The sequence below is a fragment of the Sapajus apella genome, unplaced genomic scaffold (genome assembly GCF_009761245.1).
Source record: "Sapajus apella isolate SASKATOON/1434 unplaced genomic scaffold, GSC_monkey_1.0 scaffold62, whole genome shotgun sequence".
Classification (NCBI taxonomy): Eukaryota; Metazoa; Chordata; class Mammalia; order Primates; family Cebidae; genus Sapajus; species Sapajus apella.
The window spans coordinates 17,444,522-17,469,937 of record NW_022437002.1 but is presented as its reverse complement, the minus strand read 5'-3'; the positions used below and the strand labels follow the sequence as shown (position 1 = coordinate 17,469,937).

Here is a 25,416-nt window from a genome sequence, read left to right as displayed (position 1 = left end):
GCTTAATTGTGCAATACTACTCTGACATAAAGTCGTTGTTATTGAGACCAGTTTTACCATCAGAAAATGTTTTGAATGTCAGAAACAGTCAAGGAAAAGACTGTGAATAGAGAAGACTAGAACAAGAACTGAACCTTGAGTCTCTTTGTTTGGGGAAGGTGTAGAGAAAAAGGAAAAGAAATGTAATACAAGATTTGTCCAGTTCAAACTTAAATGAGCAACAACAAAATAGCAAGAGGGAGGAAGGAGCTGCAGTCAGAGATAGGTTCCTAAAGATCAGGAAAGTTGCCAAATCTCCCAAACATATATTCCAAGGGGCTGAAACCATAGTGCAGGAATTTACAAAAGAGTGAATAAAGAGGGAAAAGAACTCACCTCCCCACCTCCTACCACCCTTTTTTTTTTTTTTCATTTTTTCTTTATTTTACCATTATCTTGATCTTGAATTACCGCCCTTTAAAAAAGATTTTGGCATTGAAAAGCCTGGGACAAAAATAATAATAACAGTTCAATGCTTCTTGGGACTCTGCACTTTGGAAATGGTCTTCATTGCATATCCTTATTGCTTCTCAAACTACTTCTTGCTAAATTTCCTATTATTTTTCCTGTTGCATTTATCTGGTTTTGTAATCCCTTTGAGGTACAGAGGTTTCAGAGACAAAGCTTTCCTGGGAAGATTCAGTGTTTTGGGGTGTGTTAATTGATGTGTTTGGAATTAGACCTTTCTCATTTGTATCACGTGTGTACTTAAGGTTCACACACAACAGTGTGTTTTTGGTCATTTTCAGTACATTTTGCATTTGCTCCAGAGCTGATGTAGGAAGTATAGTGCTGCTTCTTCTCTGTGCCTCCTGGATTCAAGCAATTCTCCTGCCTCAGCCTCCTGAGTAGTTGGGATTACAGGCATGCACCACCACGCCTAGCTAATTTTTTGTGTTTTTAGTAGAGACGGGGTTTTAGTATGTCGGTCAGGCTGGTCTCAAACTCCTGACCTCAGATGATCTGCCCGCCTTGGCCTCCCAAAGTGCTGGGATTACAGGCGTGAACCACTGCGCCTGGGCTTCTTTTTTTTTGTTTTAGTTTTTGTGGGTACAATATTAGGTTTATATATTTATGGGGGAGTACATGAGTTATTTTGATGTAGGCATGCAATACATAATAATCACATCATAGAAAATGGGGGACCCATCCCCTCAATTGGATTGTTTATAACCCCTTTGTGATGTAAACAATCCAATTCATACTTTCTATTTTTTTGTACCCAGGCTAGAGTGCAATGGCGTGATCTCCGCTTACTGCAGCTTCAGCCTCCCCGCTGCAGCTTCAACCTCTTGGGCTCAAGTGATCCTCCCACCTCAGCCTCCCAAGTAGCTGGGACCACAGGCATGTGCCACCATGCCTGGATAATGTTTTTTTTTGTAGAGATGGGGTTTTGCCATGTTTCCCAGGCTGGTCTTGAACTCTTGGGCTTAAGTGATCCTCCTGTCTCAGACTCCCAGAGTGCCAGGATTACAGGCATGAGCCACTGTGCCTTGTCCTAAAAATCTTTTATATTTTCTGTTTCTTGCTTTCTATGCTAGACTCATCACAGGCTTGCAATTCCTTTGTATGTACCCACCAGGCCTTGAGCCAAACCCAGATTCTCACCATTCCTTAGAATATCCCATGCTCTTATTCTTCTGAGCCTCTGCACATGCTTTTACACTTGCTCAGTATGTCCTTTCTGGGCTTGTTCCATTTGACAAGCTCTTTCTTATTCTTTTTTTTTTTTTTTTTGTACTTTAAGTTCTGGGGTACATGTGCAGATCTTGCAGGATTGTTGCATAGGTACACACATGCCATGGTGATTTGCTCTCTCCAGGCATTTCTCCCAATGTTATCCCTCCCTAACCTCCCCACCACCTGCTGTCCCTCCCCTAGCCCCCCCATTCCCCAGCAGGCCCCAGTGTGTGACGTTCCCCTCCCCGTGCCCACATATTCTCATTGCTCAATACCCGCCTGTGAGTAAGACCATGCGGTGTTTGATTTTCTGTTCTTGTGTCAGTTTGCTGAGAATGATGGTTTCCAAATTCATCCATGTCCCTCCAAAGGACATGAACTCGTCATTTTTATGGCTGCATAGTATTCTGTGGTGTATATGTGCCGCATTTTCTTTGACCAATCAATCTATCATTGATGGGCATTTGGGTTGGTTCCAGGTCTTTGCTGTTGTAAACAGTGCTGCAACGAACATACATGTGCATGTGTCTTTGTAATAGAACAATTTATAATCCTTTGGGCATATACCCAGTAATGGGATTGCTGGATCAAATGGAATTTCTATATCTAGATCCTTATTCTTTAAGAAAGCTGAAGGATGACTTTCTCTGGGAAGCCTTCTCTGACTCCCTCAAACTAGGTTTTTACTGGTGGCTAGTAAAAGGTTGAGTAACCCTTATCCAAAATGCTGGGAATCAGAAGTGTTTTGAATTTTGGAAAATTTTTTTGAGTATTTGCATTATACTTACTGGTTGAGCATCCCTAATAACTACTCTTGATATAAGCATCGTGTCTTTGCTCCAGGCTATAATAAGGGGGAAGCAAAAAGTACAATTTCATCAAGAAAGCAGTAGTATTCCCAGAAATTCCATGTAGCAATTCCCACTTGCATCTTTTTACTAGCACTGTGTTACATGGATTCTCCCAGTTGCAAGGAATATTGCCAGATATTCTTTCAGTCATGAACAAGGGAAAAATTGGTATTGGGTAAACAATTAGTATTGTCTAGGGCCAGGTGTGATAGCTCACTCCTGTAATCCCAGCACTTTGGGAGGCTGAGGTGGGCGGACAACCTGAGGTCGGGAGTTTGAGACCAGCCTGACCAACATGGTGAAACCCTGTCTCTACTAAAAATACATAATTAGTTGGGCGTGGTGGTGCATGCCTGTAATCCCAGCTACTCAGCAGGCTGAGGCAGAGAATCGCTTAACCCCGGGAAGCAGAGATTGCGGAGAGCCAAGATCGTGCCATTGCACTTCAGCCTGGGCAACAAGAACGAAACTCTGTTTAAAAAAAAAAAAAAAAATAGTATTGTCTAATTTGCTTACTTTTTAGTAGATGAATTCCAGGCCATAAGCTCAGTTTTTGTCCAAGAAGTGTAGGTCACTGGATAATTATCTTCAGAATTTTTTGGGTGATTCTGCCTTATAAAACTGTAGCTCTTTAACCACAAATATAATACAACCTATATTTCTGTCCATCCATATATTAGTAGCAAGTGAGGTGTAACCCACATTTCTGTCCAGCCACATTCTTGGGGGCTTGGCTCAAGCCTTTTTTAGAACTACACATGAAATGTCTCTAAAGAGGAAGCAAAAAGATGCAACCCTTGCTAGTGAGTTGTCATTCATCACAAACCCAAAAGTCATGTGCTATGCTGCAGCAAACTAACCCTAGCTACCTCACTGTCAAGTCATGGCACAAACTAACCCTTGGTACCCCAAAAGGCAAAGAGATCAGAGAAATCAAAGGCAAAAGAGAGCAGAGCACAGACCTGAGAGAGATTTATTCACAACTCTATTTTTTCTGTTTATTTGTTTTAGATAGGGTCTCACTGTGTTGCCAAGGCTGGATTGCGGTGTTACAATCATGGCTTACTGTAGCCTTGATCTTCTGGGTTCAAGTGATCTTCCCACTTCAGCCTCTTAAGTAGCTGGGACCACAAGTGCACACCACCACGTCCAGCTAATTTTCATATTTTTTTGTAGAGATGGGTTCCACCGTATGGCCCAGGCTATTGCAAACTCGTGGGCTCAAGCAGTCTACCTGCCTTGGCCTCCCAAAGTGTTGGTATTACAGCCGTGAGCCAACATATCCATCTTCACAACTCTTTAGGCTCAATGAGAAGACAGACTCTCCTCCAGAAAGGGGATTAGCAGAGCCTTCCTGTGTTCCTCCAAGGGTGTCAGGGTCTTCAGCAGTCTCCTTCAGGTCCCTTTGTGGCTGCCAGGATCGGTTAAAGCACAAAATAACAATAAATTTAAAGATTTAAATTGTCTTTATTGTTATTCTAGAGTCCAGCGACACTTCATTTCCTAAAATAGAATAAGTGTACCAATGAGCTGAGCAGAAGAATTTTGCTTTATAGACAGAGAAGGGCTTAAGAAAGTAGAAGCAAAGATCTGAGAGTGTATTGTTAGCCCTTTCAAAGTTCTTATAACGCAAAGGCAGGGCATAAAAACCACAGAAAAGTAACTGATTTGTTAACATCAGCTTACTTCAGGCTACTTCTTTTGTGTAAGAGTTAAAGACAAGGGACTTTAATTATCATACCAATTGAAGATTGAAGATGACCAGTTTGGGTGATTGGGTGTTATCTCTCTTTCCTGATTTCTTGGAAGGTCAGATAATAAGTTAGTGGAACAACGACTTAGTAGAACTTTAGCACAGGTAACTCCATTTTCTTTCTTTTTTTTTTTTTTTTTGGCTCTTGTTGCCCAGGCTGGAGTGCAATGGCGTGGTCTTGGCTCACTGCAATCTCTGCCTCCTGGGTTCAAGTGATTCTCCTGCATCAGCCTCCCAAGTAACTGGGATTACAGGCATATGCCGTGCCTGGCCAACTGTTTGTATTTTTAGTGGAGTCGGGGTTTCTCCATTCTGGTCAGGCTGGTCTGGAACTCCCGACCTTAGGTGATCTGCCCGCCTCTGCCTCCCAAAGTGCTGGGATTTCAGGCGTGATCCACTATGCCTGGCAACTCCGTTTTCATTTTTAGTCTTGTTCGTTGAAGCCCAGTGCGGGAACTCAATCCAAAACTATGACCTCCTATAATTTTTGTTTAGAAGCATTTTGGTAAATTTTGTCATATATACTTGAAAACAATAAATGCCTGCCTTTGATGAAGAAGGATTGTATAGAGCTTGCCAGTTTTGTTATTGAAATGTCCTATATCCTTACTAATTTCTTATCTTCTTGAGCTTTCAGTTTTTTGTTTTCTGTTTTTACTGGAGTGCAGTGGCATGATCTTGGCTCACTGCAACCTCCACCTCCTGGGTTCAAGCGATTTTTCTGCCTCAGTCTCCTGAGTAGCTGGGACTACAGGTGCATACCACCACGCCTGGCTAATTTTTGTATTCATAGTAGAGACAGGGTTTCACCATATTGGTCAGGCTGGTCTCAAACTCCTGACCTTGTGATCTGCTCACCTTGGCCTTCCAAAGGTCTGGGATTACAGGGGTGAACCACTGCGCCCAGCAAGCTTTCAGTTTTTAAGAGATGTGTTAAAATGTCTCATAAAGATAATGGATTTAGGGCTGGACGCAGTGGCTCATGTCTGTCATCTTAGCACTTTGGGAGGCCAAGGTAGGCAGACTGCTTGAGCCTAGGAGTTTGAGATCAGCCTGGGCAACATTGTGAAACGCCATCTCTACAAAAAATACAAAAATTAGCTGGGCATGGTGGTGCACACCTGTGGTCCCAGCTACTTAAGTGGCTGAGGTGGGAGGATTGCTTGATCCCAGGAGTGGGAGGCTGCAGTGAGCTGAGGTCGCACCACTGCACTCGAGCATGGGTGATAGAGCGAGACCCTGTTTTAAAAAAATAAAAATAAAGAACATAGATTTGTCACATTTGCCTTACATTGTCAGTTTTTGTTTTCTGTATTACAAGTCCATGTTGTTAGATACATGCAAGATCATGATTATTATTCCTTGATAGAATAATTTTTTTCACCCAACTCTCATGTTGAATGATAGAATAATTTTTATGCAGTGTTCACACAGTGTTTTTTTTCTTAAATCAGTTGGTCTGACCGTATGAGGCTCAATATTCTTTGCATAGTTTGTAATCAAATTGTGTCTTTGCCATTTACTACATGTATGATCTTGAGAAATATTTAATCTCTCTGTGCCTCAGTTTCCATGGCTGCAAAGTGAGGTTATTAGTAATATTTGCCTCACAGGATTATTTTGAAGATTAAATAAGTGAATATGTATAAAGCAGCTACACAGCAGTATGTAGCAAGTGCTATAAATGTTAGCTATGTCATTGCTATTTTATAACTGTGTGTGATGGTTGAGGCATCTTTTTAAAACTTTTATTTATTTATTTATTTTTATTTTTTGAGATGGAGTCTCGCTCTGTAGCCCAGGCTGGAGTGCAGTGGCGCGATCTTGGCTCACTGCAGCCTCTGCCTCCCGGGTCCCGGTTCAAGCAATTCTCCTACCACAGCCTCCCAAGTAGCTGGGATTATAGGCATGAGCCACCATGCCCAGCTAATTTTTGTATTTTTTAGTAGAGATGGGGTTTCACCATGTTGGCTAGTCTGGTCTTGAACTCCTGATCTCATGATCCACCCGCCTCGGCCTCCCAAAGTGCTGAGATTACAGGCATAAGCCACCTCGCCCGGCCTAAACTTTTATTTTTATAGGTACATAGTAGGTGTATATATTTATGAGGTGCATGAGATATTCTGATACAGTCATACAATTTGTAATAATCACATCAGGGTAAATGGGATATCCATCACCTCAAGCATTTATCATTTCTTTGTATTGCAAACATTCCAGTTATACTCTTAGTTATTTTAAAATGTACAATTAAATTATTGTTGAGTGTAATCACCCTGTTGTACTAGATCTTCTTCATTCTAACTATATTTTTGTACCCATTAACTGCCCCCAATCCTCCACGTCCTGCACTACTCTTCCCAGCCTTTGTTAACCATCATTCCACTCTATCTCCATGAGTTCAATTGTTTTAATTTTTAGCTCCCACAAATAAATGAGAACATGTGAAGTTTGTCTTTCTATGTCTGGCTTATTTCGCTGAACATAGTGTCCTCAAGTTCCATCCATGTTGTTGCAAATGACAGGTTCTCATCCCTTTCTTATGGCTGAATAGTACTCCATTGTGTGTATATACCACATTTTCTTTATCCATTTGTTTGTTGATGGACACTTAGGTTGCATCCAAATCTTAGCTATTGTGAATAGTGCCGCAATAAACATGGGAGTGCAGATATCTATTTGACATACTGATTTCCCTTCTTTTGGTATATACCCAGCAGTGGGATTGTTGGATCATATGGTATTTCTATTCCTAGTTTTTGAGGAACCTCCAAACTAGTCTCCATCGTGGCTGCACTAATTTACATTCCTACCAACACTGCACAAGTCTTCCCCTTTCTCCATATCTTTGCAATAATAATTACTATTTTTTTGAGATGGAGTCTTGCTCTGTTGCTCGTCTCACTCTGTTGCTCAGGCTGGAGTGCAGTGACGTAGTCTCAGCTCACTGCAACTTCTGCCTCCCAGGTTCAAGCAATTCTTGTGCTTCAGCCTCCCAAGTAGCTGGAATTACAGACATGTGTCACCAAGCCCAGCTAATTTTTGTATTTTTTGTAGAGATGGGGTTTCACCATGTTGGCCAGGCTGGTCTTGAACTCCCGACCTCAGGTGATTCACCTACCTTGGCCTCCCAAAGTGCTGGAATTACAGGCTTGAGCCACCATGACTGGCCTGCAAGAATTCAAGCCCTTCTTGTGGATAAAAGCCATTTTAACTAGGGTGAGATGATATCTCATTGTAGTTTTGATTTGCATTTCTATAATGATCAGTGATGTTGAACACCTTTAAATGTACCTGTTTGCCATTTGTCTGCTTTTCAGAAATGTCTATTGAGATCTTTTGCCTATTTTTTTTTTTTTTTACTGAAAACTAATTTTATTTTATTTATTTTTTTTATTGCATTTTAGGTTTTGGGGTACATGTGAAGAACATGCGAGATTGTTGCATAGGTACACACATGGCAGTGTCATTTGCTGCCTTCCTCCCCTTCACCTACATCTGGCATTTCTCCCCATGCTATCTCTCCCCACCTCCCCACCCCCCTGTTCCTCCCCCATTTCCCCCAAATAGACCCCAGTGTGTAGTGCTCCCCTCCCTGTGTCCGTGTATTCTCATTGTTCAACACCCACCTATGAGTGAGAACATGCGGTGTTTGATTTTCCGTTCTTGTGTCAGTTTGCTGAGAATGATGGTTTCCAGGTTCATCCATGTCCCTTCAAAGGACACAAACCCATCATTTTTGATGGCTTCATAATATTCCATGGTATATGTGTACCACATTTTCCCTGTCCAGTCTATGATTGATGGGCATTTGGGTTGGTTCCGGGTATTTGCTATTGTAAACAGTGCTGCAATGAACATTCGTGTGCATGTGTTCTTATAGTAGAACGATTTATAATCCTTTGGATATATACCCAGTAATGGGATTGCTGGGTCAAATGGAATTTCTATTTCTAGGTCCTTAAGGAATCGCCACACTGTCTTCCATAATGGTTGAACTAATTTACACTCCCACCAACAGTGTAAAAGTGCTCCTATTTCTCCACATCCTCTCCAGCATCTGTTGTCTCCAGATTTTTTAATGATCGCCATTCTAACTGGTGTGAGATGGTATCTCAATGTAGTTTTGATTTGCATTTCTCTAATGACCAGTGATGATGAGCATTTTTTCACGTTTGTTGTCCTCATATATGTCTTCTTTTGTAAAGTGTCTGTTCATATCCTTTGCCCACTTTTGAATGGGCTTGTTTGTTTTTTTCTTGTAGATCTGTTTTAGTTCTTTGTAAATTCTGGATATCAGCCCTTTGTCAGATGGGTAGACTGCAAAAATTTTTTACCATTCTGTTGGTTGCCAATTCACTCTAATGACTGTTTCTTTTGCCGTGCAGAAGCTGTGGAGTTTGATTAGGTCCCATTTGTCTATTTTGGCTTTCGTTGCCAATGCTTTTGGTGTTTTGGTCATGAAGTCCTTGCCTACGCCTATGTCCTGAATGGTTTTGCCTAGATTTTCTTCTAGGGTTTTTATGGTGTTAGGTCTTATGTTTAAGTCTTTAATCCATCTGGAGTTAATTTTAGTGTAAGACGTCAGGAAGGGGTCCAGTTTCTGCTTTCTGCACATGGCTAGCCCATTTTTCCAACACCATTTATTAAACAGGGAATCCTTTCTCCATTGTCTGTTTTTGTCAGGTTTGTCAAAGATCGGATGGTTGTAGATATGTTGTGTTAAAAAATATGGAACACTTCACAAATTTGCGTGTCATCTTTGCACAGGGGCCATGCTAATCTTCTCTATATCGTTCCAATTTTAGTATATGTGCTGCCGAAGTGAGCACGAAAACTAGTTTTATTTTAAAATTAAGTGCATAGCACTCATCTAATTCCACTGGCGTAGACTTTAGCACCATACCTGGTATTTGCAATTAATGTCATAACACAGATACATTTTGGTTTGCAGTCTATACTTGAGTAATGTTTATTTAATGGACTTCGGTAAAGCCCTTCATACATATTAATCTCTTCACAGTACACATTTAATGATGGTCCAGTAATCTAAAAAAAAAGCCTACTTAAAGTCTAATCAATAAATTAAAACAAAACCCACACAATGCTCCCCACCCCCACAAATCTAGCAGTTGTGAGTTGTATTTATATTGAAACCTAATGTTTTAAAAATAGTTCTGGTTTTCCAACCACCCCATCCCACCCCGGGTATGCAGAAATAATCAATTATTTTATTCTACCCCCCAAAAAGATTATTGATCCAGTGTTCTTTAGCTTTTTAAAATATAAATTGGGAAAGTGTTATGAATAAACTTTTTAAAAAGGCATATTCTTCTATAACAAGAATGGCATATAAACCAATCAATAAAAATATTTGACAGACATTAAGTTACCACAGGCACTGGTTGTTGTTTCAAGTTGGGATCTCTATCCCAGTATCTTACATTCATAGCATTATTGAGGTAGTTAAAATACTGAAAATTGGACTCCAGGTTGCTGGGTTCTGAATGTGAATGTGAAAGATATATGCTCTTTTGAGCCCACTTTCCCTCAAACAATTCAAGTTTTCTTGACGTTAGAACTACCAAAATCCAATTAGAAGCCTTGTTTAAAAAGTGATGATACGTTCAGAAAACGATTTTCATGCTTAAAAACTGCTATGAGTGAGTGTTCTTACCTGAGTGGCTTTTCATTTTATCTGCTAGACTAATAAATCCATGTCATGCCCTATGTACTCTAAATATAAGATATTTTCTTTTTAAGCAAAGGACATATCTCCAAGCATTCATGTTGGCAGAAGCCACCCACTCACATTCATCCTCAGGAGCCATCTGGATCAGTCCATCACTGTGTTGAGCCCCTTCCCTTCCTAACAGAAGCCATTGGCTTTTGCTTATTTTTAAAATCTGATTGTTAGATTTTTTTTTTTCCTGTAGAGTTGTTTGAACGCTTTATATATTCTGGTTATTAATCCTTTGTCAGACAGATAGTTTGCAAATATTTTCTCCCATTCTGTTGGTTGATTCTTTGTTGATTGTTTTATTTGCTGTGCAGAAGCTTTTTTAACTGGATGTGATCCCATATGTCCATTTTTGCTTTGATTGACTGTGCTTTTGGAGTATTACTCGAGAAATCTTTGCCCAGACCAATCGGAGAGTTTTCCCAATGTTTTCCTGTAGTAGTTTCGTAGTTGGAGGTCTTAGATTGAAGTCTTTATTTCATTTTGATTAGATTTTTGTATATGACTAGAGATAGGAGTCTAGTTTCATTCTTCTGCATATAGCTATACAGTTTTCCCACCACTATTTATTGAAGAGACTGTCTTTTCCCCAGTGTATGTTCGTGGCACTTTTGTTGAAAATGAGTTTACTGTAGATTTATGGATTTCTTTCTGGGTTCTCTATTCTGTTCCATTGGTCTATGTTTCTGTTTTTATGCTAATACCATGTTGTTTTGTTTACAATAGCTCTGTGGTATAATTTGAAGTTAAGTAATGTGATTCCTCCAGTTTTTTGCTTTTGCTCAGTATGTCTGGTGATTCTGGCTCTTTGAGATTCCATATAAAGTTTAGTATTATTTGATTATTATGGGAATTTAAAAAATATTGATTCTTCCAATTCCAATTCATGAACGTGGAATATCTTTCCATTTTTTTGTATCTTCTCTAATTTCTTATATCAATGTTTTATAATTTTCATTGTAGAGATCTTTTTTGTTTGTTTTTGAGACAGAGTCTTTTCTTTTTTTTAAGACGGGGTTTCACCATGTTGGTCAGGCTGGTCTTGAACTCCCGACCTCAGGTGATCTGCCCAAAGTGCTTGGATTACAGGCGTGAGCCACCACGCCCGGCCTGAGACAGTCTTGCTCTGTTGCCTAGGCTGGAGTGTACAGTGCCATGACCACAGCTCGCTGCAGCCTTGACTTCCTGGGCTCAAGCAATCCTATCACCTCAGCTTCTCAACTAGCTGGGACCACAGACTTAAGCCACCAAGCCCAGTTAATTTTTTTTTTTTTTTTTTTTTTTGTATTTTTAGTAGAGATGGTGTCTCACTCTGTTGCCCAGGCTGGTCTCGAACTCCTGGACTCAAGCAATCCTCCTGCCTCGGTGTCCCAAAGTTTTGGGATTATAGGCGTGAAGCACTGTGCCTGGCCTTTTAGAGATCTTTTACTTCATTGGTTACCTTAATTTCTAGGTATTTAATTTTATTTGAAACTATTAAAAATTGGATTACTTTTTTGATTTCTTTTTCAAATTGTTCACTGTTGGCAAATCAACATACAAAAATCAGTAGCCTGATTTGTATGCTGCAATTTTTCTTAATTTATCAGTTCTAATAGTTTTTTTAGTGGAGTCTTTAGGTTTTTTCCAAATATAAGGTCATATCATCTGCAAACAAGAGTAATTTGGCTTTTTCCTTTCCGATTTCGATGCACTTCATTTCTTTCTCTTGTCTGATTGCTCTAGCTAGGATGTCCAGTACTATGTTGAATAACAGTGGTGAAAATGGGCATCCTTTTTGTGTACCATATCTCAGAGGAAAGGCTTTCAGTTTTTTTCCATTCAGTATGATACTAGCTTTGGGTCTGTCATATATGGCTTTTTGAGCTATGTTCCTTCTATACCTAGTTGTTTCAGGGTTTTTATCATGAAGAGATGTTGACTTTTATCAAATGCTTTTTCAGCATCAATTGAAATGATCATATGGTTTTTGACTCTCATTCTGTTGATATGACGTATCACATTGATTGATTTACATATTTTCAACTATCCTTGCATCCCAGGGATAAATCCTACTTTGTCATGATGGACGATCTTTTTATGAGTTTCACCATTTTGTTAAATCTCAGTGTGACAGTTTTTAGATGATAGAAAAATAAAAGGAGTGACTTTCAGATGGAGAGCCCTTATTAAAACACAGATGTCTTCTATAAATAGAGTTAGAAAAATACTGTCAGTGAGCTCTTTGTGTATAAATGTTTCTTTTAACTTACCCATGCAGGATCTGAAATGGAAAGCTACTTCTCTTTCATCAGTCAGAAGGTTCATTACAACAGAATCATTGATGCACTGAGAAGAGAGCTGGGTTCCAAATCTCACTCAGTGATCTAGAAGAGGAGAGGCAGCCAGTGTTCTGTCTCCCTCAATTTTTCCGATCATGGTTCCTGTGGCTCTTTGTGTTTTGACCTGGCCTCTCCATCAAAAACCTTCCCTCTTCTGTCTGGCCACTCCGAAACATTGTTTCTTTGAATTCTAAGATAAGCTGTGATGTCTAACCTGTATTAATAGCTATGATAAACTTCTGGAGCTATTGTCGCCTCAAGGAGTTTTTGGTTATTGAAGAGTTTAAGTAAGCTGTCATGTTTTCTTTTGGAATTTCCATTTGGTCAAGTATAGCATACTGAAATAATACTCCTGAAGTCCATAGGATAAAATGATTTTTTTTTTACCTGGAAAGATCTTTGTGACTTCATGATTTTTCTACTGTCTCATTCATAATTCCTAAGCAGGAAACACACGTATCTCAGTTTAGCTTCTTTGAATGAAACCAAGCCTGATGGTCTTATTTTGCGGCCAATGAGACCACATTTACAGGGCGAAAACAATCTTTTTGCAAGTAAAGCATTATGGTTTATGAAACCTGTGGGGTGTGCATTGAAATGATAAATAATATTTACACATGCAAAATAGATTGAGTTCTATAGAGGGCGAATGCTTTTAGAAGTAGACTTTCCGGCTGGGCATGGTGGCTCGCGCCTGTAATCCCAGCACTTTGGGAGGCTGAAGTGGGTGGATCACAAGATCAGGAGTTCAAGACCAGCCTGACCAACATGATGAAACACTGTCTCTACTAAAAATACAAAAATTAGCCAGCTGTGGTGGTGCGTGCCTGTAATCTCAGCTACTCAGGAGGCTGAGGCAGGAGAATCACTTGACCTGGGAGGCAGAGGTTGCAGTGAGCTGAGATTGCACCACTGCACTCCAGCCTGGGTGACAGAGTAAGACTCTGTCTCAAAAAAAAAGGAGACTTTCTTCTGTGCGTATGGGTAAGTGCTGTGCCCCGTGTTTGTTGTATTTAACTTCAGTGTGTTTAAATGATTATGAGGGGCTTTGGGTAGAGTTACTACAATATTAGTTCTAAAAGGTTCACAGACTTCTTTCTATATTCAACATGAAATGCATTTTTCTTATAGATCTATTTTTATGGTACTTGGGGGAGACTTAGAGTATGTGGGAGACTTTGAGTATCTTATAAAGACAGTTCATTAAGTATTATATAAGGCTCATGTATATATCTTCTTTTTGCACACCTAGAATGCCACAGAAGGGACTTTTTTCTGTTTGGTGTCTTAAGCCTCACCAAGGTCAGCCATGACCACCCAGCCTAAAAATTTTCCCTCATTTTTTTTTTTAAGGTATCAAAAACAGACATGATTGGCTGGGCATGGTGACTCACACCTGTAATCCCAGCACTTTCGGAGGCCGAGGCAGGAGGACCACCTGAGGTCAAGAGTTTGAGACCAGCCTGGCCAACATGGTGAAACCCTGTCTCTACAAAAATACAAAATACAAAAATCTGCCGGTTGTGTTGGCACATGCCTGTAATCCCAGCTACTCAGGAGGCCGAGGCAGGAAAATCACTTGAACCCGGAGGCAGAGGGTGTTACACTCCAGTATGGGCGACACAGTGAGACCCTATCTCAAACAACAACAACAAACCAGACATGATTTATTTATTTTTTCTTTATTTCTTCTAAAAACAAACAAACAAAAATGGGATACATTTGCAGAACGTTCAGTTTTGTGCCATGGTGGTTTGCTGCGCCTATTGACTCATCCCCTAAGTTCCCTACCTTCACCGCCCAACAGGCTCTGGCGCATGTTGTTCCCCTCTCTGTGTCCATGTGTTCTCAATGTTCAACTCCTGTTTATGAGTGAAAATGTGATGATTTCTTTTCTGTTCCTCTGTTAATTTGCTGAGGATGATGGATTCCAGCTTCATTCACGTCCCTGCAAAGGATATGATCTCATTCCTTTTTATGGCTGCATAGTATTTCATAGTGTATATCAGACATGATTTCATGAGATGTTATTAACAGTGTTTTTCTGACCAACTCAATGTGAAATAATATTGGTCTTGAGTAGAATAATTCATCTTAATGGAAGTGATACTTTAATGTAATTAGATGTATTTTTCATCTAAAGTGGCATGAAAATATCTTGGCATATTATGCATTTGGAGATATTGACCTCATATGTAGCTATTGCCTTTGACTCTCTTTTCTTGTTCTATTTAATATTCTAGGTACGACACCGAGCTTCTGGTCAGGTGATGGCTCTTAAGATGAACACGTTGAGTAGTAACCGGGCAAACATGCTGAAAGAAGTACAGCTCATGAATAGACTCTCACATCCCAACATCCTCAGGTAATGGCTTTTCCTTCCTTCTGATAAGTGAGAAAACTGAAACTTTGGAGGCTCGCTACACTAGCACTAATAGCAAAAAAAGGAGGGATTCAGCATTTATCATGCTGAATCTATCCTGTTGGGGTTTAGCGGTACTCTAGTTTGTTTTCTACCCATTGAGACTTAATTTATTGGTAATTAACTGCATTTAATAAAGAAACTTTCTCTGTCTCTTAAGTTGCTTTACTCTCATTTGAACATTAGTAGTGCTCATTAGAACAGTTGTTTTCTTTTCTTTTTCTTTTTCTTTTTTTTTGAGACGGAGTCTCACACTGTCACCCAGGCTGTAGTGCAGTGGCGCAATCTTGGCTTACTGCAATCTCCACCTTCTGGGTTCAAGCAATTCTCCTGCCTCAGTCTCCTGAGTAGCTGGGACTATAGGCATGTGCCACCATGCCCAGCTAATTTTTTTGTATTTTTAATAGAGATGGGGTTTCACTGTATTGGCCAGGATGGTCTCGATCTCCTGACCTTGTGATCCGCCCACCTCAGCCTCCCAAAGTGTTGGGATTACAGGCGTGAGCCACCGTGCCCAGCTGAGAACAGTTGTTTTCTATTGCTGATTGGTAATTTATCAAAGAGGAAAGATTTGTCTTTATGTGGTTATTTAATTTTCCTGATTGCTTTATGAGAAGTTGTAATTAAATCAATAAGTGACAATAAAAGTAAAATTACACCCTCAAGTTATCTATCCTTATTTTTTGAGATAGGGTCTCACTCTATCACCCAGGCTGGAGTACAGTGGCATGATCATGGTTCACTGCAACCTCGACCTCCTGGGCTCTATTGATCTTCCCCCACTCAGACTCCGGTGCAGCTGGAACTACATGTGTGCCACCACATCCAGCTAACTTTTGCACGTTTTGTAGAGTCAAAGTTCCACCATGTTGCCCAGGCTGGTCTCAAATTCCTGGGCTCAAGCAATTTGCCCTCCTCGGCCTCCCAAAGTGGAGAATTATTTTTATAAGTTTATATAATTCGCTTTTTAATAATCTGTATCTGAATCTTTCTTGCTTTAATTATTTTGATATTTTAGTCAGGCAAGTATATTTTCTTTTTAAAAAAATTAAAAAAAAATTTTTAAGTTATTTATTATTTATTTATTTATTTTTGAGATGGGGTTTCACCATGTTGGCCAGGATGGTCTCAATCTCTTGACCACGTGATCCGCCCGCCTCGGCCTCCCAAAGTGCTGGGACTACAGGCTTGAACCACTGTGCCCGGCCACTTAAAAATTTTTTTATTCGGTTGGGCATGGTGGCTCACGCCTATAGTATCAGCACTTTGGGGAGGGCAAAGGATCCACTTTGGGGTGGATCACTTGAGCCCAGGAGTTCAAGTCCAGCCTGGGCAACATGATGAAACCCCATCTCTACAAAACAGCAACAACAAAAACAACCAAAAAAATTAGTCAGAGGCATGTGCCTGTAGTTTCAGTTACTCTGGAGGCTGAGGTGGGAGGATCTCTTGAGCCCATAAGTTTGCAGCTGCATTGAGCCATGGTCGCAGCACTGCACTCCACTCTGAATGATAGAATGAGACCCTGTCTTCAAAAAAATATATATTTTATTAAAAAATATTTTTTATGCCATCTTGACTAGAGCCCATACAAATAATTATAAATATATATATATATATTTATTTTTTTTTTTTTTTTTAAATAAGACAAAGTCTCACTATGTCACTCAGGCTGGGATTACAGGTGTAAGCCACCACACCTGGCCAAGTATATTTTCAAATGAGACCAAATAAGACAATTTAATTAATTCACTGTATATTTAGTTAGGGTTTATGTGCAGGACGCTTTGGAAAGTTTAAAGTGCTATTTACTTAGGGTTATTTATTGCCAATTTGTATATGTTCTCTAGAGAGAACTCATATGGCTTAAGTATGACTTACATGTTTGGTCAATGGTATTTAATTATGGAATTAAATTACACTGTTTACTTGAAACTTTCAATGTTTATATAGAATTATTGGCTTCCTAGTCTACTACAAAAATATTCAGCTAGTATTTTTATTGCGATGACTTTCTTTCAAATGTGTAAGTCAGATTAACCCTTTTTTTTTTTTTTTTTTTTTTGAGATGGAGTTTCGCTCTTGTCACCCAGCATGGAGTGCAATGGTATGATCTTGGCTCACTGCAATCTCCACCTCCCGGGTTCAAGCCTCCCAAGTAGCTGGGATTACAGGCGCCTGCCACCACACCTGGCTAATGTTTGTATTTTTTTTAAAGACAGGGCTTCACCATGTTGGCCAGGCTGGTCTCAAACTCTTGACCTCAGATGATCCACCCACCTCGGCCTCTCAAAGTGCTGGGATTACAGGGGTGAGCCACCATGCCTGGCCAGATTAACAATTTTTTGAGCATCTACTATATTCCTGGTGATATATTCAGATATCAGAAAGGCATCAAGGTATATATAAAATGGAGTATCTATCTGGTAGCAAGGAATTTATACTTTACTTGCTCTATTTGGGGACTTACATTGATGGAAAGAGAACTAATAAATTAACTAAGACACCACCATTTGATTATAATAAACTCTAAATGCAATAGGAGTTCAAATGAGTGAGGGGTCATATTAACTTTGAAAAGTCAGGGAAGCCTTCTGAGAGGAGGGGGCTTGAACTGGACTTTGAATTTTTTTTTTTTTTTTTTTTTTGAGACGGAGTTTCGCTCTTGTTACCTAGGCTGGAGTGCAATGGCGTGATCTCGGCTCACCGCAACCTCCGCCTCCTGGGTTCAGGCAATTCTCCTGCCTCAGCCTCCTGAGTAGCTGGGATTACAGGCATGCACCACCATGCCCAGCTAATGTTTTGTATTTTTAGTAGAGACGGGGTTTCACCATGTTGACCAGGATGGTCTCGATCTCTTGACCTCGTGATCCACCCGCCTCGGCCTCCCAAAGTGCTGGGATTACAGGCTTGAGCCACCGTGCCCGGCTGGACTTTGAATTTTAAAAAAAATTACTTTTAATTTTTGTGGTTACATAGTAGGTATACATACTTATGGATTACATAAGGTATTTTGATGCAGGCATGTAGTGCATAATAATGAACCGTGAATTTTAATAGGATTTTAGAAGACAGGGGAGGAACTCAGAAAGAACAAATAGTGATATAGAAAGCACAGATATAAAAATGCAAAGCTTTTTGAGAAGTCAGTGAATAAAAACTCATTTGGCTAATAATGATAATAACAACCTTTTATTGAAGGCTTGTTGTATACTGTGTATGTTACTTATTTAAAGATTTAATCTTCACACTCACTCTCCATTGAGGCCAAGAGATTATGTAACCCAGGCCAAAGTCTCCTCTAAGGCCTGGGTTCTTTCCACCAGGATTCTCTTAGAAGAACTGAGGATTTGATAGGATAGTATTGGTAGATAACGGTGGAACAGTAGAATTGGGTCAAATTACCCAGAAATGCTTTGCATAAATCCAAAGTTGTAGTTTATGATGTGTGATTGGATTCTGAGCAGGAACTAGAATGATAAGGTAATTGATGACAAGATGTAGAATGGTTTGTGTTAGGGAGACTGGTAGCAAAGAGATCAGTTAGGGGGCCTCTACTATGTTTGAGAGTGAGGTAGATGAGGCTTGATTTGATATTCTGCTTAGGAATTTTTCAGATGATCATATTTTAAGTAATATCATCTAGCTTAAAAAGTCATATTTTAATTTTTTTATTATTACAGAAGTGATACATGATTGCAATGGAAGCATTTAGAAAATAGAATTAGTAAGAACAACAATACAAAACTAGCTCTCAATCTCAGCATGTAGGGCTAAAACTAGTATTAGCATTTTGGCATCTTTCCTGCTTATTCTACCATTCCTTTTCTCATTCTCTTCACTGTGAACTGAGCTAGGAAATGCATGGCAGGTTGACTTTAAATTCGTTTTATTCCATTACGGCAAAATTTTTAGATATAATTGTAATATAATAAAAGTGGTATAGTATAACCTGAAACTGTAAAACTACTAAAAGAAAATATAATGGAAAAATCTCCATGAGATTGGTCTGGACCATAATTTTTTAGATGTGCACAAGCAACAAAAACAAAAATAGACAAATGGGATTGCATCAAACTAAAAGCTTCTGCGCAGCAAAGGAAACAATAAAGAGGCAACGCTTAGAGTGGAAGAAAATATTTGCAAATCATACATCTAATAAGGGGCTAATATCCAAAATGTATAAGGAACTCAAACACCTCAATAACAAGAAAACCCAATTTTTAAAATGAGCAAAATACCTGAATAGATATTTCTCAGTAGAAGACATAAAGATGACCAACAGATTCATGAAAAAATACTCAACATCCTTAATATTTAGGGAAACGAAAATTACAACCACAATGAGATATCACCTCTGGCCAGATGCAGTGGCTCATGCCTAGGTGGGAGGATTGTTTGAGCCTAAGACCAGCCTGGGCACCATAATGAGACCCTGTCTCTATGAAAAATTTTTTTTTTTTTTTTTTGAGACAGAGTTTCGTTCTTGTTACCCAGGCTGGAGTGCAATGGCACGATCTCGGCTCACCGCAACCTCCGCCTCCTGGGTTCAGGCAATTCTCCTGCCTCAGCCTCCTGAGTAGCTGGGATTACAGGCACGCACCACCATGCCCAGCTAATTTTTTGTATTTTTAGTAGAGACGGGGTTTCACCATGTTGACCAGATGGTCTCGATCTCTTGACCTCGTGATCCACCCGCCTTGGCCTCCCACAGTGCTGGGATTACAGGCTTGAGCCACCGTGCCCGGCTATGAAAAATTTTTTTAAAAATACCATCACTTCATACCTATTTGAATGGCTGTTATCAAAATGATGAAAGATAATTGTTTGCAAGGGAACCCTTGTACACTGTTGGCTGGAGTGTAAATTAGTACAGCCATTATAGAAAACAGTATGAAGTTTCTCAAAAACCTAAGAATAGAACACTTTATGATCCAGCAATCCCACTTCTGGGGATATATCAGAAGGAATTGAAACCAGTATGTCAAAGAGGTATCTGCACTCCCATGTTCATTGCAGCATTATTCACAATAGCCAAGATGTGGAATCAACCCAAGTGTCCATCAACCAATGAATTGATAAGATGCGGTGTATATACACAATAGAGTACTATATGGCCTTTAAAAAGAATACAGTACTTGGCTGGGCATGGTGGCTCATGAATGTAATCCTAGCACTTTGGGACACCCAGGAGGGGGCATCACTTGAGCCCAGGATTTTGAGACCAGCCTGGGCAACAAAATGAGGCCCTGTCTCTACAAAAAATTTAATTAAGAAAAAGCAGGAGGTCAGGCAAGGTGGCTCATGCCTGTAATCCCAGCACTTTGGGAGGCCAAGGAGGGTGAATCACCTGAGGTCAGGAGTTCAAGACCAGCCTGGTCAACATGGTGAAACCTCGTCTCTAATAAAAATACAAAAATTAGCCAGACATAGTGCCAGGCGCCTATAATCCCAGCTACTAGGGAGGCTGAGGCAGGAGAATTGCTTGAACCGGGGAGGTGGAGGTTATAGTGAGCTAAGCTGAGATGCACCATTGCACTCCAGCCTGGGCAACAAGAGTGAAACTCTGTCTCAAAAAAAAAAAAAAAAGAAGGAAATGAAGGAAATACTGTCATTTGGGACAACTTGGTTGAAATGAACCTGCAGGCTGTTACATTAAATGAAATAAGCCAGACACAGAAAGACAAATAACCAGTGATCTAATTTTATGTGTGAAATCTAAAAAAGTCAATCTCATAGAAGTAGAGAGTAGAATGGTCATTACCAGAGGATAGGGGTAAGTGGGGTGGGATGGAGGAGGAAATGGGGAGATGTTGGTCAGAGACACAAAGTTTCAGTTACATAGGAGGAATAAATTTCTGAACTGTTGCACAGCATAGTGACAATAGTTAATAATAATGTATTTAAAAAAAAAAATCCAGAAAAAATAGAACTGCTATATGATCCAGCAATGGGAATAAATTTCAAATATCTTACCACAAAAAATGATGTGAGATAATAGATATGTTAATTAGCTTGATTTAATCACTCTACACTGTATACATTTACGTTTAATCTATTTTTAAAAGTAGTAGTATAGTATGATTAAAAATGAAGGCTTTAGGCTGGGTGCAGTAGCTCACACCAGTAATCCTAGCACTATGGAAGGCGAAGGTGGACAGATCCCTTGAGCTCACAAGTTCGAGACCAGCCTGGGCAACATGGTGAAACAACCATGTTTTCTTTTGTATTTTTTGTAGAAAAAATGTTTTCTCTACAAAAAAATACAAAAATTAGCTGGGCATCATGGTGTGCGCCTATAGCCGCAGCTGCTTTAGAGGCTGAGTTGGCTTGAGCCTAGGAGGCAGAACTTGCAGTGAGCTGAGATCACACCACTGCACTCCAGCCTGGGTGACAGAACCAGAGCTTGTCTCAAAAAACAGGGGGGAGGGGCTCTAGATTAGGGGTATCTAATCTTTTGGCTTCCCTGGGTCATATTGGAAAAAGAATTGTCTTGGGTCACATATAAAATGCTCTAACACTAACAATAGCTGATGAGCCAAACAAATAAACTATTGGAAAAAAAATCTCATAATGTTTTAAGAAAGTTTATGAATTTGTGTTGTGCAACATTCAAAGCCATTCTGGGCTGTATGTGGCCCGTGGGCCGAGGGTTGGACAAGCTTGCTCTAGATTCTAGATCAAACTGTCTGGATTCAAATCCTGGATCTTAGGAAAGTTTAATTAACCTCTCTGAGCCTTAGTTTTCCCATCTATAAAATGAGGGTAATGACAATAAATATTTTATGGAGTTGTTACTGAAGATTAATTAAATTAGTACACATAAATCACTTAGAATAGTACCTGTTGTGTGGTAAGTGCTCAGTAAATGCTAGCTATTATTATTAGTTTCTTTTCCTCTTTTTTTTTTTTTTTTTGAGACAGAGTTTCACTCATGTTACCCAGGCTGGAGTGCAATGGCACGATCTCGGCTCACCGCAACCTCTGCCTCCTGGGTTCAGGCAGTTCTCCTGCCTCAGCCTCCTGAGTAGCTGGGATTACAGGCATGCACCACCATGCCCAGCTAATTTTTTGTATTTTTAGTAGAGACGGGGTTTCACCATGTTGACCAGGATGGTCTCGATCTCTTGACCTCGTGATCCACCCGCCTCGGCCTCCCAAAGTGCTGGGATTACAGGCTTGAGCCACTGTGCCCGGCCTCTTTTCCTCTTTTTGCTTATTTCAGTGGCCTATTATAGCCTATCTTTTTTTGTTGTTATTTAGTTTTTATTTCATAATCATAAACTTAACTCTGCAATCCAGTTAGGCATGGAAGAGAACAAGGAAAACATGGAACCCAAAGGGAACTGCAACAAGAGCACAAAGATTCTAGGATACTGTGAGCAAATGGGGTGGAGGGGTGCTCTCCTGAACTACAAAAGGAATGGTCTGGTGGTTAAGATAAAACACGAGTCAAAATTACTGGAGTTGTCCAGTCTGCAATGGTGATCTTCTTGCTGGTCTTGCCATTCCTGGACCCAAAGAGCTCCATGGCCTCCACAATATTCATGCCTTCTTTCACTTTGCCAAAGACCACATGCTTGCCATCCAACCTGACACATAAACTCTGGAATAATTCTGTGAAAGCAGGAACTCTTATAACCAAATCCTTTCTCTCCAGTGCTCAGAGCACAAAAGTTTTCTGGTGTCTTTGGAACCTTGTCTGCAAACAGCTTAAAGGAGACACAGTCTAAGGGCTTGGCGTCGACTGCAATGTTGAAGAACATGGTGGGGTTGACTATGGCTGATAGTACAGGGCTCCCTGCAGTGGCAGCAGTGTCTACAAAGCACCTATCTTTTTAAAATTCATTTACTCACCAAACACTTGTTTAGTGCCTACCGCTGCTTTTAATACATTCAACAGTTTTCTACTAAAGTAGTGCTGTCCAATAGAAATTTCTGCAGTGATGGAAATGTTCTGTATTTCTGCTGAAGCTAGTGCCTACTGTATTGGATAATGCTGGGCTACCTACATCTTTGCCTTTGTTTCGCCTCAGGTACATGTGTTCCAGCCTAGAAACGTAGTGTTGGGATGAGACCAGCATTACCATTCCTATTCCATATCTTGTTGATGTACTTTCTTAGCTTATCTCCTTTTGGTCCTATTGCTTAGGAATGATTTTCACCTCCACCTTCATTCCCATTAACTTAAAAGTAATATTCTTTGCTGTCAGCTAAGTTTTCTATTACATTAAAGGTAGCATTTAGTCTATCTTGATCTTCCCAGTAAGCCCACAAATGAGATGATATATATAAAGCCTCTGGCACAGGAACTGTCACACTGCAACTATAATACATGAGAATGATAATTATTGTTAACCACATGGGTTTGTACTCTGATGGTGACCATTTTTGTTCTGCATAAGCCATCTGTCTCAAATATACTATGGTTTAAAAGCCTGAAAGTGGATTACTTTTTAAAAGATGCTTCTAATTATTTATATCTTTTATGTTTTTATGTCTTCACTTTCACTATATATTTTGAATACAACAAAGGGAAATTATTCTAATCAGTGGCCTAGAGCAAAGTTCTCTTGGCTTTTGTTACCTGGAGGAGTATTAATATAGTAAAAACCTTTATTATACTTCCCTGGGACTCCTTAAATGTCAGACTAGCGTGACTATGTTTCATTCTCAAAGTTCTTAGAATTTGTATTTTCTAAATGCTTTTTAGTTGTCTTAGAAATTTGCTGTTAACGCTTACAATTTAAAATTTTTAGTTACTATTTGTTAGTATGGCTCTTATTTTATTTTCAAGCTGTAAATATTATGAACTCTCTTTTATAGGTGCAGAAATATGAACCAGAGTTTTCCCCCAAATTGAGATTAGATGTAAATTGGGAAGAATCCATCTCTTGGAATCCTAGGATTACACAGATGTGCCTTTTCAGGTGCTGGCCCCGGGTGGGAGGTTGCTGAATAGATGAGACTTCTGTTCTCCTCTCGGCTTCATCTAGTCAAAACATTTCCACTTTTTATCTTTTTTGTATTGAACTTCTGTATAAGAGTTTTGAAGAAAAGGTCTCCTGCTGAAAAGAGAGAGAGAGAGAAATGAAGGAAAGAAAGGAGGAAAGAAGAAAAAGTGAATTGAAAATTACTTTGTTAGTGCTTTGGAAAGTCTACTTGGGAAAGAAGACTGTCTGCATGATCTGCCAGATGGTAGTCATTTAATCCTCTGGTCATGCCTTGGCTCTCTTCTGCCAGAACTATTGTGTGCCCAGCAGGAATGAGCGAGCAGAACCTTTGTAGTTCTCTTTTTCTTGACCCTAATCTCCCAGTTTCCCTTTTTCCTTTTATTACCCTTCCTCCTAAGATTTCTATTTGGAAGGAAAAGTGTGGGCCTGGTAAGTCATAGAGGTAGTACTTGTGTAAATTTTGTTCCTGTATATGTATTCTGTTTATATATGGGCCCAGTTAAGATTGGTTGTTTTATCATCAGTTGCTCAAAGTTATCAGTTAAAAAAAAGAACAATAAAGTACTTTGCTGAGTGCAGGGACTGATTGTTTAGGTCTCTTGTGAATAAAGTTGTTTACGCCAGGAAGTCTTATCCTCAAGATCTGTAACCCAATTCCATGCCCTGCTCACTTCCACTCCCCAGTGGCCTTTCTGAGGAATTATACACCAGGATTTGTTCTCATACCTCCCCCCGACTCTGAGACATGGTCTTACTCTGTCGCCCAGGCTGGAGTACAGTGGCGTGATCTCAGCTCACTGCAACCTGTGCCTCCTGGGCTCAAGCAATCCTCCCATCTGAGCTTTCTGAGTAGCTGGGACTACAAGTATATGTCACCACACTTGGCTAATTTTGAAATTTGTTTTTTGTAAAGAGAGGTCTCACTATATTGGGCAGGCTGGTCTCAAACTCCTGAGCTCAAGCAGTCCTCCCACCTTTGCCTCCCAAAGTGCTAGAATTACATGCTTGAGCCACTGCACTGGGCCCCTTTTTTTGTTCTTTATGCCATGAGAAATTTAATATTTCTTTTAGACTCCTCCTTCAATTCACCAGCTGTGCCTTCAATTCTCCAAATATTTACTTGGAACTACTGAGTCCCTTCCTGTGCTAGGTAATATGATTAATGCAAGAGAAATAGAGGCTTCTTGTCTCCCAGAGAGTGTCCTTAAGAAGTAAACCAGCCCAGCACTTTGGGAGGCCGAGGCGGGTGGATCACGAGGTCAAGAGATCAAGACCATCCTGGTCAACATGGTGAAACCCCGTCTCTACTAAAAATACAAAAAATTAGCTGGGCATGGTGGTGCGTGCCTGTAATCCCAGCTACTCGGGAAGCTGAGGCAGGAGAATTGCCTGAGCCCAGGAGGCGGAGGTTGCGGTGAGCCGAGATCGCGCCATTGCACTCCAGCCTGGGTAACAAGAGTGAAACTCCGTCTCAAAAAAAAAAAAAAAGAAGTAAACCAGGGCCGGGTGCGGTGGCTCATGCCTGTAATCCCAGCACTCTGGGAGGCTGAGGCAGGCGGATCACCTGAGGTCGAGAGTTCAAGACCAGCCTGACCAACATGGTGAAACCTCGTCTTTAGGAAAAAAAAAAAAAAAAAAAAAAAAAAAAAAAAAAAG

At 40.1% G+C, this 25,416-nt stretch overlaps 1 protein-coding gene and 1 non-coding gene across 3 annotated transcripts in view; one reads left to right on the top strand and one right to left on the bottom strand.

Moving 5' to 3' along the window:
• The window catches only part of TESK2 (testis associated actin remodelling kinase 2), a 158,284-nt gene that overhangs the window by 60,842 nt on the left and 72,026 nt on the right, over nt 1-25,416 (top strand). For both annotated transcript variants that reach the window (XM_032247382.1, XM_032247381.1), the window contains exon 3: nt 14,628-14,749. In XM_032247382.1, the coding sequence (XP_032103273.1) occupies nt 14,628-14,749 (122 nt within the window). The remainder of the gene's footprint in view (nt 1-14,627; nt 14,750-25,416) is intronic.
• LOC116529673 lies at nt 9,049-9,155 on the bottom strand. The gene has a single exon (XR_004259602.1). It is a non-coding gene; the product is annotated as a U6 spliceosomal RNA (small nuclear RNA).